The following is a 13,540-nucleotide window of genomic DNA, read 5'->3' as shown; positions in this document are numbered from 1 at the left end:
TGGGCATGGTGGCATGCTATTTGCCACATATGGATGAGCCTGGATGACTTTACTTTGTGTGTGTGTGTGTGTGTGTGTGTATACTTAATATGTATATATTAATAGATATATTTTACTTTATGTGTGTATATGTATTAGCTGGGCATGGTGGCATGCACCTGTAATCTCAGCTACTCAGAATGCTGAGGCAGGAGAATCACTTGAACCTGGGAGACAAAGGTTGCAGTGAGCTAAGGTTGTGCACAAAAAGAAAAATACTGCATGATCTCATATATGTAATCTAAAAAAAATCAAGTACACAGAAACAATAAAATAGTGGTTACTAGAGGTGGTGGTGGTGATAGTAGAGGAAAGTGGGAGGTGTAGGTCAAAGGATACAAAGTAGAAATACATAGGATGAACAAGTTTAGAGATTTAATGTACAATATGAGAACTATAGTTAATAATATTGTGCTTGGGATTTTTGCTGAAAGTAAATTTTACGTGCTTACCACACAATGGCCAACAGGTATATAAAAAGATGTTCAACATCACAAAAAAAGAGGGTAGCTGTGGGAGGATGGATTTATTGATTTGCTTGATATGGTAACCATTTCACCATCTATATATATATCAAAACATGTATATCTTAAACATATACAATAAAAAATTTAAAATAGTGAGGAAGATCTGTATAATCTTTTCCAGACACACCATGAATAGAGTTCCAATCTTGGAATGCTACTTTTTCTGGACCTAACTCTTGAATGACCGTATTAATTTGTTCTTTTTTTTTGAGATGGAGTTTCACTTTTGTTGACCAGGCTGGAGTGCAATGGCATGATCTTGGTTCACTGTAACCTCCACCTCCTGGGTTCAAGTGATTCTCCTGCTTCAGCCTCCCAAGTAGCTGGGATTACAGGTACCTGCCACCATGCCTGGCTAATTTTTATATTTTTAGTAGAGATGGGGTTTTTCAATATAGGTCAGGCCGGTCTCAAACTCCCAACCTTAGGTAATCCACCCGCCTCAGCCTCCCAAAATGCTGGGATTACAGGCATGAGCCACTGCACCCAGCCAATTAATTCATTTTCCCCCCTCTGTTATTTGTCATAGTTGTTGGAAGCCAAAGAGCTGCTGAGAACTGTAAATTTTCTCTCACTGTCAGGGTGCCCATTATGATATCATCCTGTACCACAGAACCTGAATTACATTTGAAATTGGCAGATTGAGGTACTCCATTTATCAAAACATCTCCATATAATCATATGGATCTTTTCTTTGCAGCTCAGACATCTAACAACAAAGATTTGCCTCCACTTGTGTGAACCAGAACGGCATTGAGGCAAGGTTTCATGATTCCTTTGACATTCATTAATATTTCTTTTTTTTTTTTTTTTTGAGACAGAGTCTTGCTTTGTAACCCAGGCTGGAATGCAATGGCTCCATCTCAGCTCACTGCAACCTCCACCTCCTGGGTTCAAGTGATTCTCCTGCCTCAACGTCCTGAGCAGGTGGAACTACAGGTGCATGCCACCACACCCGGCTAATTTTTGTATTTTTAGTAGAGACAGGGTTTCACTATGTTGGCCAGGCTGGTCTTGAACTCCTGATCTCATGATCCGCCCACCTTGGCCTCCAAAAGTGCTGGGATTACAGGCATGAGACACTGCTTCCTGCCAATATTTCTTTCTAAATTGTTTTTTGATCAAGTAGAAAGCCACTCTTCACTTTTACTTGATAGGAGATGCTATGAAAACTTAACACAGCTCCTGAGTAAATGTCTTCAGGTCATTGTAGGTTTTCCTGGGGAGGTCATGTTGTTTCCTCACTGATATTTCTTTGTGACACTGGGATAAAAACTTGGACATTATTAGGAGACATCTGGAAAATTTTTGCCTGTGTTGACTGGTTTATTATAACAAATAAACAGCCAGATGAAGAGGTACATAGGGCGAGGCCTGGAAGGGCCCTGAGTGCAGGAGCTTCCGACTGCATGGAGTTGGGCTGCGCCACCGTTCTGGAATGTGGATAAATTCACCAACCTGAAAGCTCTTATAGGCTATGTTGTTAAGTGATAAAACAAGTTGCAGCCAGTCACAATGGTTCATGCCTGTAATCCTAGCACTTTGGGAGTCTGAGGTGGGCATATTGCTTGAGCTCAGGAGTTCAAGACCAGTCTATGCTACATGGCAAAACCCCATCTCTACAAAAAATATAAAAAATTAGTTGGGTGTGGTGGCGTGGGACTGTGGTTCCAGCTACTTGGGAGGCTGAGGTGGGAGAATCGCTTAAGCCTGGGAGGTTGAGAGTGCAGTGAGCTGTGATCACACTACTGCACTCCAGCCTGGGTGACACCGCAAGACCCTGTCTCAAAAAAAAAAAAGTTGCAGAAGAAGAATGCGTATTTTTTTCTAAGATGGGGGCAACAAACAACTATATGTATATATATTTCCTTACGTTTTCAAAAAACAAATAACAAGATTAGAAGCTAAGGAGAAGGTCAGGTGCGGTGGCTCATGCCTATAATCGCAGCACTTTGGGAGGCTGAGGCAGGCAGATCACGAGGTCAGGAGTTCATGACTAGCCTGGCCAACATGGTGAAACCCTGTCTCTATTAAAAATACAAAAAGTTAGCTGGGCGTGGTGGTGGGCACCTGTAATCTCAGCTACTTGGGAGGCTGAGGCAGGAGAATTGCTTGAACCCGGGAAATGGAGGTTGCAGTGAGGCTACTTGGGAGGCTGAGGCAGGAGAATCGCTTGAACCCGGGAAATGGAGGTTGCAGTGAGGTGAGATTGAGCCGTTACTCTCCAGCCTGGGCAACAGAGCAAAATTCTGTCTCAACAACAACAAAAAAGTGTTTAGTGCATGTCATTTCAGAAATACACATACACACATAATACATATACATATGTATTTGTATGTGTATATGTATGAATATATTTTTCAAGGGATATGCATAAAAATGTTAACAGTTGGTGTCATGCTGTAATCCCAGCACTTTGGGAGGGGGAATTAGGAGGATCACTTGAGCCCAAGAGGTTGAGACTAGCTTGGGCAACATAGAGAGATCTCACGTCTTTTTTATTTTTTTATTTTATTTTTTTGAGATGGAGTCTTGCTCTGTTGCCCAAGCTGGAGTGCAGTGGTGCAGTCTCGGCTCACTGCAACCTCTTCCTCCGAGGTTCAAGTGATTCTCCTGCCTCAGCCTCCCGAGTAGCTGGGATTACAGTACTCGCCACCATGCCCAGCTAATTTTGGTATTTTTTAGTAGGACAGGGTTTTGCCATGTTGGCCAGGCTAGTCTTGAACCCCTGACCTCAGGTGATCCACCCACTTTGGCCTCCCAAAGTGCTGGGATTACAGGAGTGAGCCACCATGCCCAGCCAATCTTGTGTCTTTTTAAAACACAGTTAACAGTGGTAATCTTTGGTTAGTAGGGTTATGGTTAGTTTGTTGTCGTTTGCTTATCTGTATTTCTTGATTTTTTTTTTACAGTGAACAGTGGATTATGTGTATATTAAAAAATATTTAAAGGATATAAAGTCTGGAAGGGTAGATGCAAAATGTTTTCTTATCTGTACTTACTTTTTTCTACAATGAACAAAGCATTAGTGTAATTTCAAAAAGTTAATTTGAAATCAGTAATAGGTTATATAAAGTCCTGGTTTGAAGTTAAAAAGTCAATTATTTTCTGAAAGTCTATTTTAAAAGTAGAGCATAAGAGAGAGTGGGCTTGGAAAAAGTTTATTTTTATAATAAGCCCTGGAGATCTTGATTGACTTATTTAGGCCAACAGAGTAAGTTTGCAGTTAAGAAATCTAGTGCCTGGTTAGGGTATTATGTCAAGAAATATTGTGTCCTCTTCGAGAGGTTATTGTCAGTGTAGTCTGCACCTATTGGAACACATCTGGAGAAGTTGTTCATTTTGGCTCCTTTCTTTAAATGGAACAAACTAAGTGAAGCAGCTGAAGGAGGCCAGTATGGTTACAGGTTGTGTGGTGTGAAAGTGACCAGCCTGAGGAGAAGGAACTTGTGGAAATGTGACAGCCAGCTGTCAATATGTGAAAGAATACTGTGGGGAGTGGTGGTCAAAGAGGAGAATTTATGAGAAACACATTTCACTTAGGTCAACAATGGGGAGAACTTTCTGTTCGCATTTTCCCTCAGTGAATGGGCCTCTTTACAGAGTGGCAGAGACCAGGGAACAATGTCTTAGACTCAGTTTCTTTGTTGGGAGAAAAATTGTGTGGCAGGAGCTCTAAGTTCTTTCTGCCTATGAGACTGAATTGACCAAAAGAAAAATAGATCTTGGCTGGGTGGGCACGGTGGCTTACACCTGTAATCTCAGCACTTGGGGAGGCTGAGGTGGGAGGATCACTTGAGCCCAGGAATTCAAGACCAGCCTGCCTGGACAACATATTGAGACCCTTGTCTCTACAAAAAATAAAAAAATTAGCCTGGCTTGGTGGGGTGTGCCTGTGGTCCTAGCTACTCAGGAGGCTGAGGTGAGAGGGTTGCTTGAACCCAGAAGGTTGAGGTTGCCAAGAGTCATAATTGTGTCACTGCACTCCAGCCTGGGTGATAGTGGGAAACGCTGTCCCCCACCTCCCCCCAAAAAAGGAAAAGAAAAATAGATTTTGTTCACATATAAAAACTGAGACTAGATTAAGCTTGGATTAAGAATTTTGCCTTTCATTTTCACTTTGACTTTGCTTCCAAACTCTGAAACTTTCAATGTTTGAAGTTGACTTCATTAAGTTGCATTTTGTATTGAGAAGTAAACTTCAGTCTTCAGTGTCTTGCTGTCTTATACAGAGGGAGTTAAATGAGGGGCTGTCTAAATGCACTAAGCCATATACTATCTGAGTATTCAAGGAAAAACTAAATGAATAACCCACAAAACTAAGTAGCATCTGATGGTTAAGAGCACAACGGCCTGGGTTTGAATCCTGTCTCTATGCCTTAGGTTCCTTACCTGCAAAAATGGCTGTGACAGTGCCAGCCATAGGCTTGTCGTGAGCTTGAGAACATGGCCTTCATTATGCATTTTACCTATATACTCCTTGAGGGCACCTAGTTTTTCAATAAATCATTAGTAAATGAGTGACTGAATAAATAAATGAAATTACAAAAGTCCTTTACCTGACCTTGGGTACATTGACCTGAACTCACTGAATGTAAAAGTGACACTTTGTACTTTGAGACTAAATTCAGTTTATCTTACATCCCACTCTACCCTCTATGTTCTGCCTAATTGGACCATCTACTTTCTGAGAAATATGATTCCTTCCTTCCTTCTTTCTTTTCTTTCTTTCTTTTTAAAATTTAAAATTTATTATTATTTTTTATTGACACAAAGTCTCACTCTGTTGCCTAGGCTAGAGTGCAGTGGCACGATCTTGGCTTACATCAACCTCTGCCTCCCGGGTTCAAGCAATTCTGCAGCCTCCCAAGTAACTGGGATTACAGGTGCCTACCACCATGCCTGGCTAATTTTTGTATGTTTAGTGAAGACAGGGTTTCACCATGTTGGCCAGGCTGGTCTCGAACTTCTGACCTCAAGTGGTCCACCCACCTGCCTTGGCCTCCCGAAGTGCTGAGATTATAGGCATGAGCCACCGCGCCAGTCCTATTTTTTTTTTAATTATATTTTTTGAGATGGAGTTTCACTTTTGTTGCCCAGACTAGAGTGCAATGGTGTGATCTCTGCTCACTGCAGCCTCCACCTCCCGGGTTCAAGTGATTCTTATGCCTTAGCTTACCAAGTAGCTGGGATTACAGGTACGCACCACGATGCCTGGCTAATTTTGTATTTTTTGTAGAGATGGGGGTTTCACCATGTTGGTCAGGCTGGTCTCAAACTCCTGACCTCAGGTGATCCACTCACCTCAGCCTCCCAAAGTGCTGGGATTGCAGGCTTGAACCACCGCACCTGGCCTTAATTTTTTTTTAGAGATAGAGTCTTGCTCTGTTGCCCAGGATGATCCCTGGCCTCAAGTGATCCTCCTGCTTTGGCCTCTCAAATGTTGGGATTATAGGTGTGAGCCTATAAACTGCACCTGGCAGAAATACGATTCTTAAATTAGGGTTAAATTTTTGGAGACTTGTTTTAGAAATGACTCATTTTTTATGAATGAGTTATGACTGTCTGAGAATATTTGGATGTGATGACTTGAATAATTTATGTGTTGGGCCTCCCAGCATACAAAGTTCAGACCAGAATATTTTTGGGAAGAATTTGATTGAAATTGCCAGATTTTTTTTAAAGGTACAAGATAATTATGATTGTGTTCCCTCTCAGATATTGAATTCTTTCTTTCTATGATTTTCTAGAGAATGAAGATCTAGAAAACAACAAGGATACCTCTTCATTGGCTTCTGCCACTGATCCAGAACCCTGTTCCTCACCCCACAGGTAACCACTTGGGATAAAATGTTTTCAGAGGCTTTATCGTTTGAGATGAGGAATTGGTGAAAGAAATTTGAGTAGTGACTTTAAGGGGGAAGACAAGTTGAAGTAAAGAATATGGATAGTTTTGTCATTAATCAACCCTCAAGTGTGTTTAGGGGCAATGTCACATCTATTTCAGATTATACACTTTTCCTTTACTCTCAGAGAATAAACTATAACAAATAGTCTAGTGTAGTGTCCTCATTTATCTTCTCCTGAAGATCGTGTTCAAATGTTAAAATATTTGAAGGAGACTCCAAGTGGACTTGCAAGAGAATGCATGTTTGGTTTTTACCCATAAAATGCATACACACATAACACATACTCTCACTAAAACAACTGGAATTTTTTTATTCTATAATTTTCAGATGAAACCATTATGATGGCCTTTAGGTTTTCTTTTTAAATTTCCTTCTCTGCCATCTCATCCAACCACCATCATTTTTTTTTTTTTTGAGATGGAGTCTCTCGCTCTATTGCCAAGCTGGAGTGCAGTGGTGCGATCTCAGCTCACTGCAAACTCTGCCTCCTAGGTTAAAGTGACTCTTCTGCGTCAACCTCCCGAGTAACTGGGCTTACAGGCATGCACCACCAAGCTTGGCTAATTTTTGTATTTTTAGTAGGGATGGGGTTTTACCATGTTGGCCAGGATGGTCTCGATCTCCTGACCTCATGATTCGCCCACCTCGGCCTCCCAAAGTGATGGGATTACAAGTGTGAGCCACTGTGCCCAGCCCCAACCCCCATCATTGATATTAGAATATATAACAGAAAGGGAAGAGGGGTACTGAGCCCTGGAAAGAGTAGAAACCATGAAGCACTAATAGAATAACTGGTGAAATCCTGTATTTTGGAATAACCCTGAGTTATTGGACTACTAATCAGTAGTCCAACTGATTAGTTCATGAGACAGTATTGTCCAGCAAATCTGTGGTCTCCACACAGAATTGATGGGGTAGAGGTGGTGGCACATGTCAGGGTATGTCAGAAATCTGTTACTTCTTGATTTCCATTTACAAGTTCTTTCCTCGTGCCGGGCGCAGTGGCTCACATCTGTAATCCCAACACTTTGGGAGGCCGAGGCAGGTGGATCACGAGGTCAAGAGGTCGAGACCATCCTGGCCAACATGGTGAAACCCCATCTCTACTAAAAATACAAAAAATTAGCCGGGTGTGGTGGTGCATGCCTGTAGTCCCACCTATTCGGGAGGCTGACGCAGGAGAATTGCTTGAAACTGGAAAATGGAAGTTGCAGTGAGCCAGGATCATGCCACTGCACTCCAGCCTGGTGATAGAGCCAGACTCTGTCTCAAAAAAAAAAAAAGAAGTTCTTTCCTCTTGCTTTTGCCTGTGAAATAATTTGTATGATTAATATAATTATAATATAGTTGATTATAACAGCTGTGTTTTTTTAATGTTCCTCTGTAATAATGGTAATGAAATAGTTACTTTTTTTATTTTGAGACGGAGTCTCACTGTGTCTACCAGGCTGGAGTATAGTGGTGTGATCTTGGCTAACTGCAACCTCCACCTCCTGGGTTTAAGTGATTCTCCTGCCTCAGTCTCCTGAGTAGCTGGGATTACAGGTGCCTGGCACCACACCCAGCTAATTTTTATATTTTTAATAGAGATGGGGTTTTGCCATGTTGGTGAGGCTGGACTTGGAACTCCTGACCTCAGGTGATCTGCCCACCTTGGCCTACGAAAGTGCTAGGATCATAGGTGTAAGCCACCATGCCTTGGCGAAATAGTTACTTTTGTCAGACATTTCTATTTGCCAAATACTATACTAGGTGTATTTATTATCTCATAAAGTTTTAATTCTCATAACAACCCTCATGAAACAAGTATAGCTGCTTTTTTTTTTTTAAAGATGAAGCAAATGAAACAGTGAGTTCAATAATTTGCCCAAGTTTACATAGCTTTAGGTTTGTTCAACTCTATAGCTTATTCTCTTAACCAGCCAGAAAGTTTTGAGTTCTATGCCTGGAGCTACTCAGTTAATATTCATAATAACCCTGTAGAAGACATAGCCTCCTCAAGGCATTGATTAATTGAGACCATTCATGTTTTCATCAAGTCTTCTGAGGAAAACTCCTTTCCAACTTCTTGCCATCATCCCTTTTTTTACATGCTGATTTGAAGGATCTTTGGTGTCGGGTTTTGGCACAGAGGTGTCTTTGTTTTTTTAAGTTGTGCAAATTTATGGGGTCCGTGATACATTTTTTACATGTATATAATTCACAGTGATCAAGTCAGGGTATTTATGGTGTCCATTGCCAAAGTACACAGAACTGTTTTGTCCTTCTAAGGATCAATAAATCTTTTAAAATGAGAAACACAGAACATCCTTAGACAAAATAACTTTTTTTTTTTTGAGACGGAGTCTTACTCTGTCACCCAGGCTGGAGTGCAGTGGTGTGATCTCGGCTTACTGCAACCTCCATCTCCCGGGTTCAAGCGAGTCTTCTGTCTCAGCCTCCCTAGTAGCTGGGACTACAGGCGCGTGTCATCACACCCTTCTAATTTTTGTATTTTTTAGTAGAGATGGGGTTTCACCATATTTGTCAGGCTGGTCTCGAACTCCTGACCTCATGATCTTCCTGCCTCAGCCTCCCAAAGTGCTGGGATTACAGGTGTGAGCCACCGCGTCCAAGGATTTAATTTTTCACTTTTGTTTCTAATATCTACTGAGTGAAGATAAGAATCCAGTGAGTGTGATGCCTGAGACTCAGTGCTTATGCTTATGTGTCTATTGGAAATGGAAGCGGCACAACTTTCTATCTTTTCTAGTGAGGCTGGCTGGCTGGCCAGGCTTTCCCCTCCCTTTGAGATGGCCTCCCTGCTCCAGGTCAGTACACACCAGAAGCTTAAAGTGAAGCCTTTTCCTTTACATGGCTTATCACCAGCATCGAGTGATTTGAAATTCATCTTTCCCCACATGCCCTTTTCTAATTCTCCAGAGCATAAAATGCTAATGTGAATATTAAATTTATGTGACTGGCACATATCCTGCTTAACATAATTTTATTATTTATTTATTGAGACAGTCTCGCTCTGTTGCCCAGCCTGGAGCATGATGGGCAGTCATAACTCACTGCAGCCTCAAGCTTCTGGACTCATGCAACCCTCCCACCTCAGCCTTGTAGCTAAGACCACAGGCATGACCACCATACCCAGCCTTAAAATGTGTTTTATTTTTTATTTTTTTGAGACAGAGTCTTGCTCTGTCACCAGGCTGGAGTGCAGTGGGATGATCTTGGCTCACTGCAACCTCTGCCTCCCCGGTTCAAGCTATTCCCCTGCCTCAGCTTCCGGAGTAGCTGAGACTACAGGCGCACACCACCGTGCCCAGCTAATTTTTGTATTTTTAGTAGAGACAGGGTTTCACCATGTTGTCCAGGATGATCTTGATCTCCTGACCTTGTGACCCGCCTGCCTTCCAAGGTGCTGGGATTACAGGTATGAACCACCACGCCAGGCCCCAAATATTTTTTTAATAAGCAGAACCATGTTTTTTCAAGGTAGCATGCACAAAGGCAAAGAGACTAAATTTTAGATGTCACACACAGTAAAATCAGGCTAATGATTCAAATAACCTGTTGTAGTCTCACCTTCCCAATATTATAAATGATAGTCTGATCCAGAATTTCTGTTTTATTCCCAAGCAAAAATTAACTTATTCATTATTTTATTCAACAAATATTTGGGGGCTAATACTTATTCAACAGATGTTTGTTGGGAGCCTACCACGTACCTGATACTGTTCTAGGTACTAAAGATACCACAAATGTGCGAAATAGTCCATCCTGCTCTCATGGAGGTTGTTTTCTAGTGGGAGAAGTGGACAGAAAACAAGTACACATCATATTTCATAGACTCTTAAGTTGCCATTAACTGTAAGATGTACTTTTATGTACGTATCACCAAGAGAGGAAGAAATGCTTAAGATGGATTGTCTAATAGACCCCCCCATATGGAGCTGGGACCCCAAAAGCCTACACCTTCATGAAAAGATGAAGAAAAAAATCCCCCCCCCCCCAGAAAAGGACAGCAAGGAAACTTGATTGTCTCAAACTTGACACTGTGTCATGGGAGAAAAAAATATCTCCCCTGAGAACAGGAACCACAGGTTGGTATTAGCCAGTGTCTTGTCTGAATTCCCTCTGCCAGGATGATCTAAACAAGACCCTAAACAGATAACTTAATTTCTTTCTTTTTTTTTTTTTGAGACAGAGTCTCGCTCTGTCGCCAGCCAGGCTGAAGTGCAGTAGCGCGATCTTGGCTCACTGCAACCTCTGCCTCCCGGGTTCAAGCAATTCTCCTGCCTCAGCCTCCCGAGTAGCTGGGACTACAGGCACATGCCACCATGCCCAGCTAATTTTTTTTTTTTTTTTTTGTATTTTTAGTAGAGACAGAGTTTCGCCAGGTTGGCCAGGATGATCTCGAGCTCCTGACCTCTTGATCCGCCCTCCTTGGCCTTCCAAAGTGCTGGGATTACAGGTATAATCCACTGCGCCCGGCCTAGATAACTTAATTTCAAGGCATCTCAGATTGGTAGCATTCCTAAGTACTGGCAGAAGCAAATGCAAATCTCTTTCGGAAAGACTTAATGTCAATCCAGGCCCATGCAGTTTTAAGACATCATTAATTTTTAAGACATCCTATCTTTCAGTTGTGTTAAAATCTAAAAACCAGTGTGCATCTTGCAATCAACAAAATATAGTCCATATCATGTCAGGCAGTAATAGATGCAGTGAAGAAAAATGAAGCCGGGTAAGGGCAGGAACAAGGCCAGGGAGGGGTAGCCATTTTATATACAGACCTCTGGGAAACGTCGCAGCAGAAAAACTACCGGAAGGAAGTCTTCAGTTAACTAAAGCAGAATTAATGTCCTAGCAGAGTATTCTAGGTAGAGGCTACAGCAAATGCAAAAACTCTCAAGTGGGAGAGTACTTGGGGTGTTTGAGGACTCTCAAGGATTGAAGAAGCTTTTGTGGCTGGAGGGACCAGGGCAGAGTGAGGATTCTGAGAGGTGAGGTCAGTGTGCAAAGGGCCTTAGGGTTCCAGGTGGCAGGTTTGGTTCCTGGTGCTGTGCATACAGAGGCAATGAGACCCCAGTGCCTGCCACCAAGCTTACTTTCTAGTAGAGGAGGCAGATGATACACAGTGTCAGGAAACAGAAATGGACTATAATTTCTGGGCTGAAGAACATTAAAATAGGCCCACAGCCTAGGCCAATTTACAGCTTAGCACTGAATTACTCAAGCGAACCTATAAAGATCAACAGAATCCCACAGCTCTGATTCTTAGAGTGACCACCTCTTATCTGTCCTGAGATAGGTTAGAGTAATTTTAGATATTCCAAAAGATGGCTCTGTTTTATCGGAAGAGGTAACTTATAAAATAGGATTGATTTTTCTTGTTTATGTTTAAAAAGGAAAGAAACAAACTAATAAACTCTAAAATAAAGCCTCCTTCTGTTTCCCCCATGAGGTGTATAGTACCATTTTCCTGTCATTTACTCAGCTTCTCCGAGGAAATGATGCCCTCCTGCAGGGATTCTCAGACCTTTATGCTCTTAAAAATTATTGAAGACCCAAAGAACTTTTGTTGGTGTGTGTTGTATCTATCAATATTTACTGTATTAGAAACTGAAACTGAAAAATTAGAATATGATTATTCATTCAAAAATAATAAATCATTACATGCTGTATAAAAAACATGTTTTTACTTAAAAACAACTAATTTTCAAAGCAAATAATGTAGTACAAAAAGAGACACTGTACATCTCTTTAATGTTTGGCTTAACAAAAGATAGTTTTCCTCTTTGCTTCTGAGTTCATTCCATTACAATATCACATGTCAAATAATCTCTGGAAAATTCCACTGTACACTCTTGAGAAAATGAGAAAGAAAAAAAGGAAATAACATTTTAGTATTATTATTGTGAAACAGTTTGAACTTCACAGACTCCTCTGAAATGTCCTGAGGACCCCAAGGATTCCCAGACCATACTTTGATAACTGCCATTCAAAAAAATCCATGTCACCAAAAGGATTTGGTGATTTCCAGAAGGCCTGAGTTATTTTGCTACAGCCGTGTCACTAATATTCTAGTTTCTCTGAAGCCAGGGGAAATGGAAGAGAGCATAAATCATTCCCTTGCCTCTTTAAAATCAACTATTCACCTAGCTGTGTTTGAAGTCATTGGGATTGTTAATTAATGTGCTTAAAAAAGGAGAGAAAGTGATGACTTCTGGCACTGAATGGGGACAGGGTATGAAATGGAACTGCTGAAAGACTCTGCTTCAGGGATAACTGCGGAGAGAGTTGCCTTGATAATCAGTTTGTACTTCCTTCGTTTTGGTGCTCAATCTCCCTTAGGCAGGGCTCCTCCTTTTGCTTCTAGCCAGTGCCTTTGATGTAGAACCGAACTCAGATTCTTTTTTTTTTTTTTTTTAAAGACAGGGTTTCACCATGTTGGCCAGGCTAGTCTTGAACTCCTGACCTCAGGTGATCTGCCCCCCTTGGCCTCCCAAAGGGCTGAGATTACAGGCGTGAGCCACCATGCCCGGCCCACTGAATTCAGATTCTAACAATTCTTTTTTTTGAGAGGGAGTTTTGCTCTTGTTGCCCAGGCTGGAGTGCAATGGCACAATCTTGGCTCACCACAACCTCCACCTCCTGGGTTCAAGCGATTCTCCTGCCTCAGCCTCCTGAGTAGCTGGGACTACAGGCGCATGCTACCACGCCCGGCTAATATTTGTATTTTTAGTAGAGATGTATTTTCTCCATGTTGGTCAGGCTGGTCTCAAACTCCTGACCTCAAGTGATCTGCCTGCCTTGGCCTCCCAAAGTCCTGGGATTATAGGTGTGAGCCACTGTGCCTGGCCTCTAACAATTCTTTGGTTAAAATTCTGTGGGTCTCAGAGTGAGGAATAACATTAGAACTCACAGAAGCAGAGGGCAGAATGGTGGTTAATAGGGGTTGGGGCCTGTGGGTGGGCTGGGGAGATGTTGGTCAAGTGGTCTAAGGTGTCAGACAGGAGGAACAAGTTCTGGAGATCTTTGTACAGCATGGTGACTATAGTTAATAATAATGTA

General features: G+C 41.8%; 1 protein-coding gene across 4 annotated transcripts in view; it reads left to right on the top strand.

The window, feature by feature from the left end:
• The window catches only part of TMED8 (transmembrane p24 trafficking protein family member 8), a 41,761-nt gene that overhangs the window by 15,821 nt on the left and 12,400 nt on the right, over nt 1-13,540 (top strand). For 2 of the 4 annotated variants that reach the window (XM_012476859.2, XM_021674995.2), the window contains exon 2: nt 6,317-6,398. In XM_012476859.2, coding sequence (XP_012332282.1) covers nt 6,317-6,398 — 82 coding nt within the window. Of the gene's footprint in view, nt 1-64; nt 902-6,203; nt 6,399-13,540 lie in introns of those variants that run through there. The other 2 variants (XM_064375064.1, XM_012476861.3) reach the window with 2 other exon arrangements.

Source organism: Aotus nancymaae, unplaced genomic scaffold (assembly GCF_030222135.1).
Source record: "Aotus nancymaae isolate 86718 unplaced genomic scaffold, 86718_ANA_hifiasm-v0.15.2.pri h1tg000011l, whole genome shotgun sequence".
Taxonomy (NCBI): domain Eukaryota; kingdom Metazoa; phylum Chordata; class Mammalia; order Primates; family Aotidae; genus Aotus; species Aotus nancymaae.
Note: the sequence above shows the minus strand (reverse complement) of the source record. Positions and strands in the feature narration are given on the sequence as shown.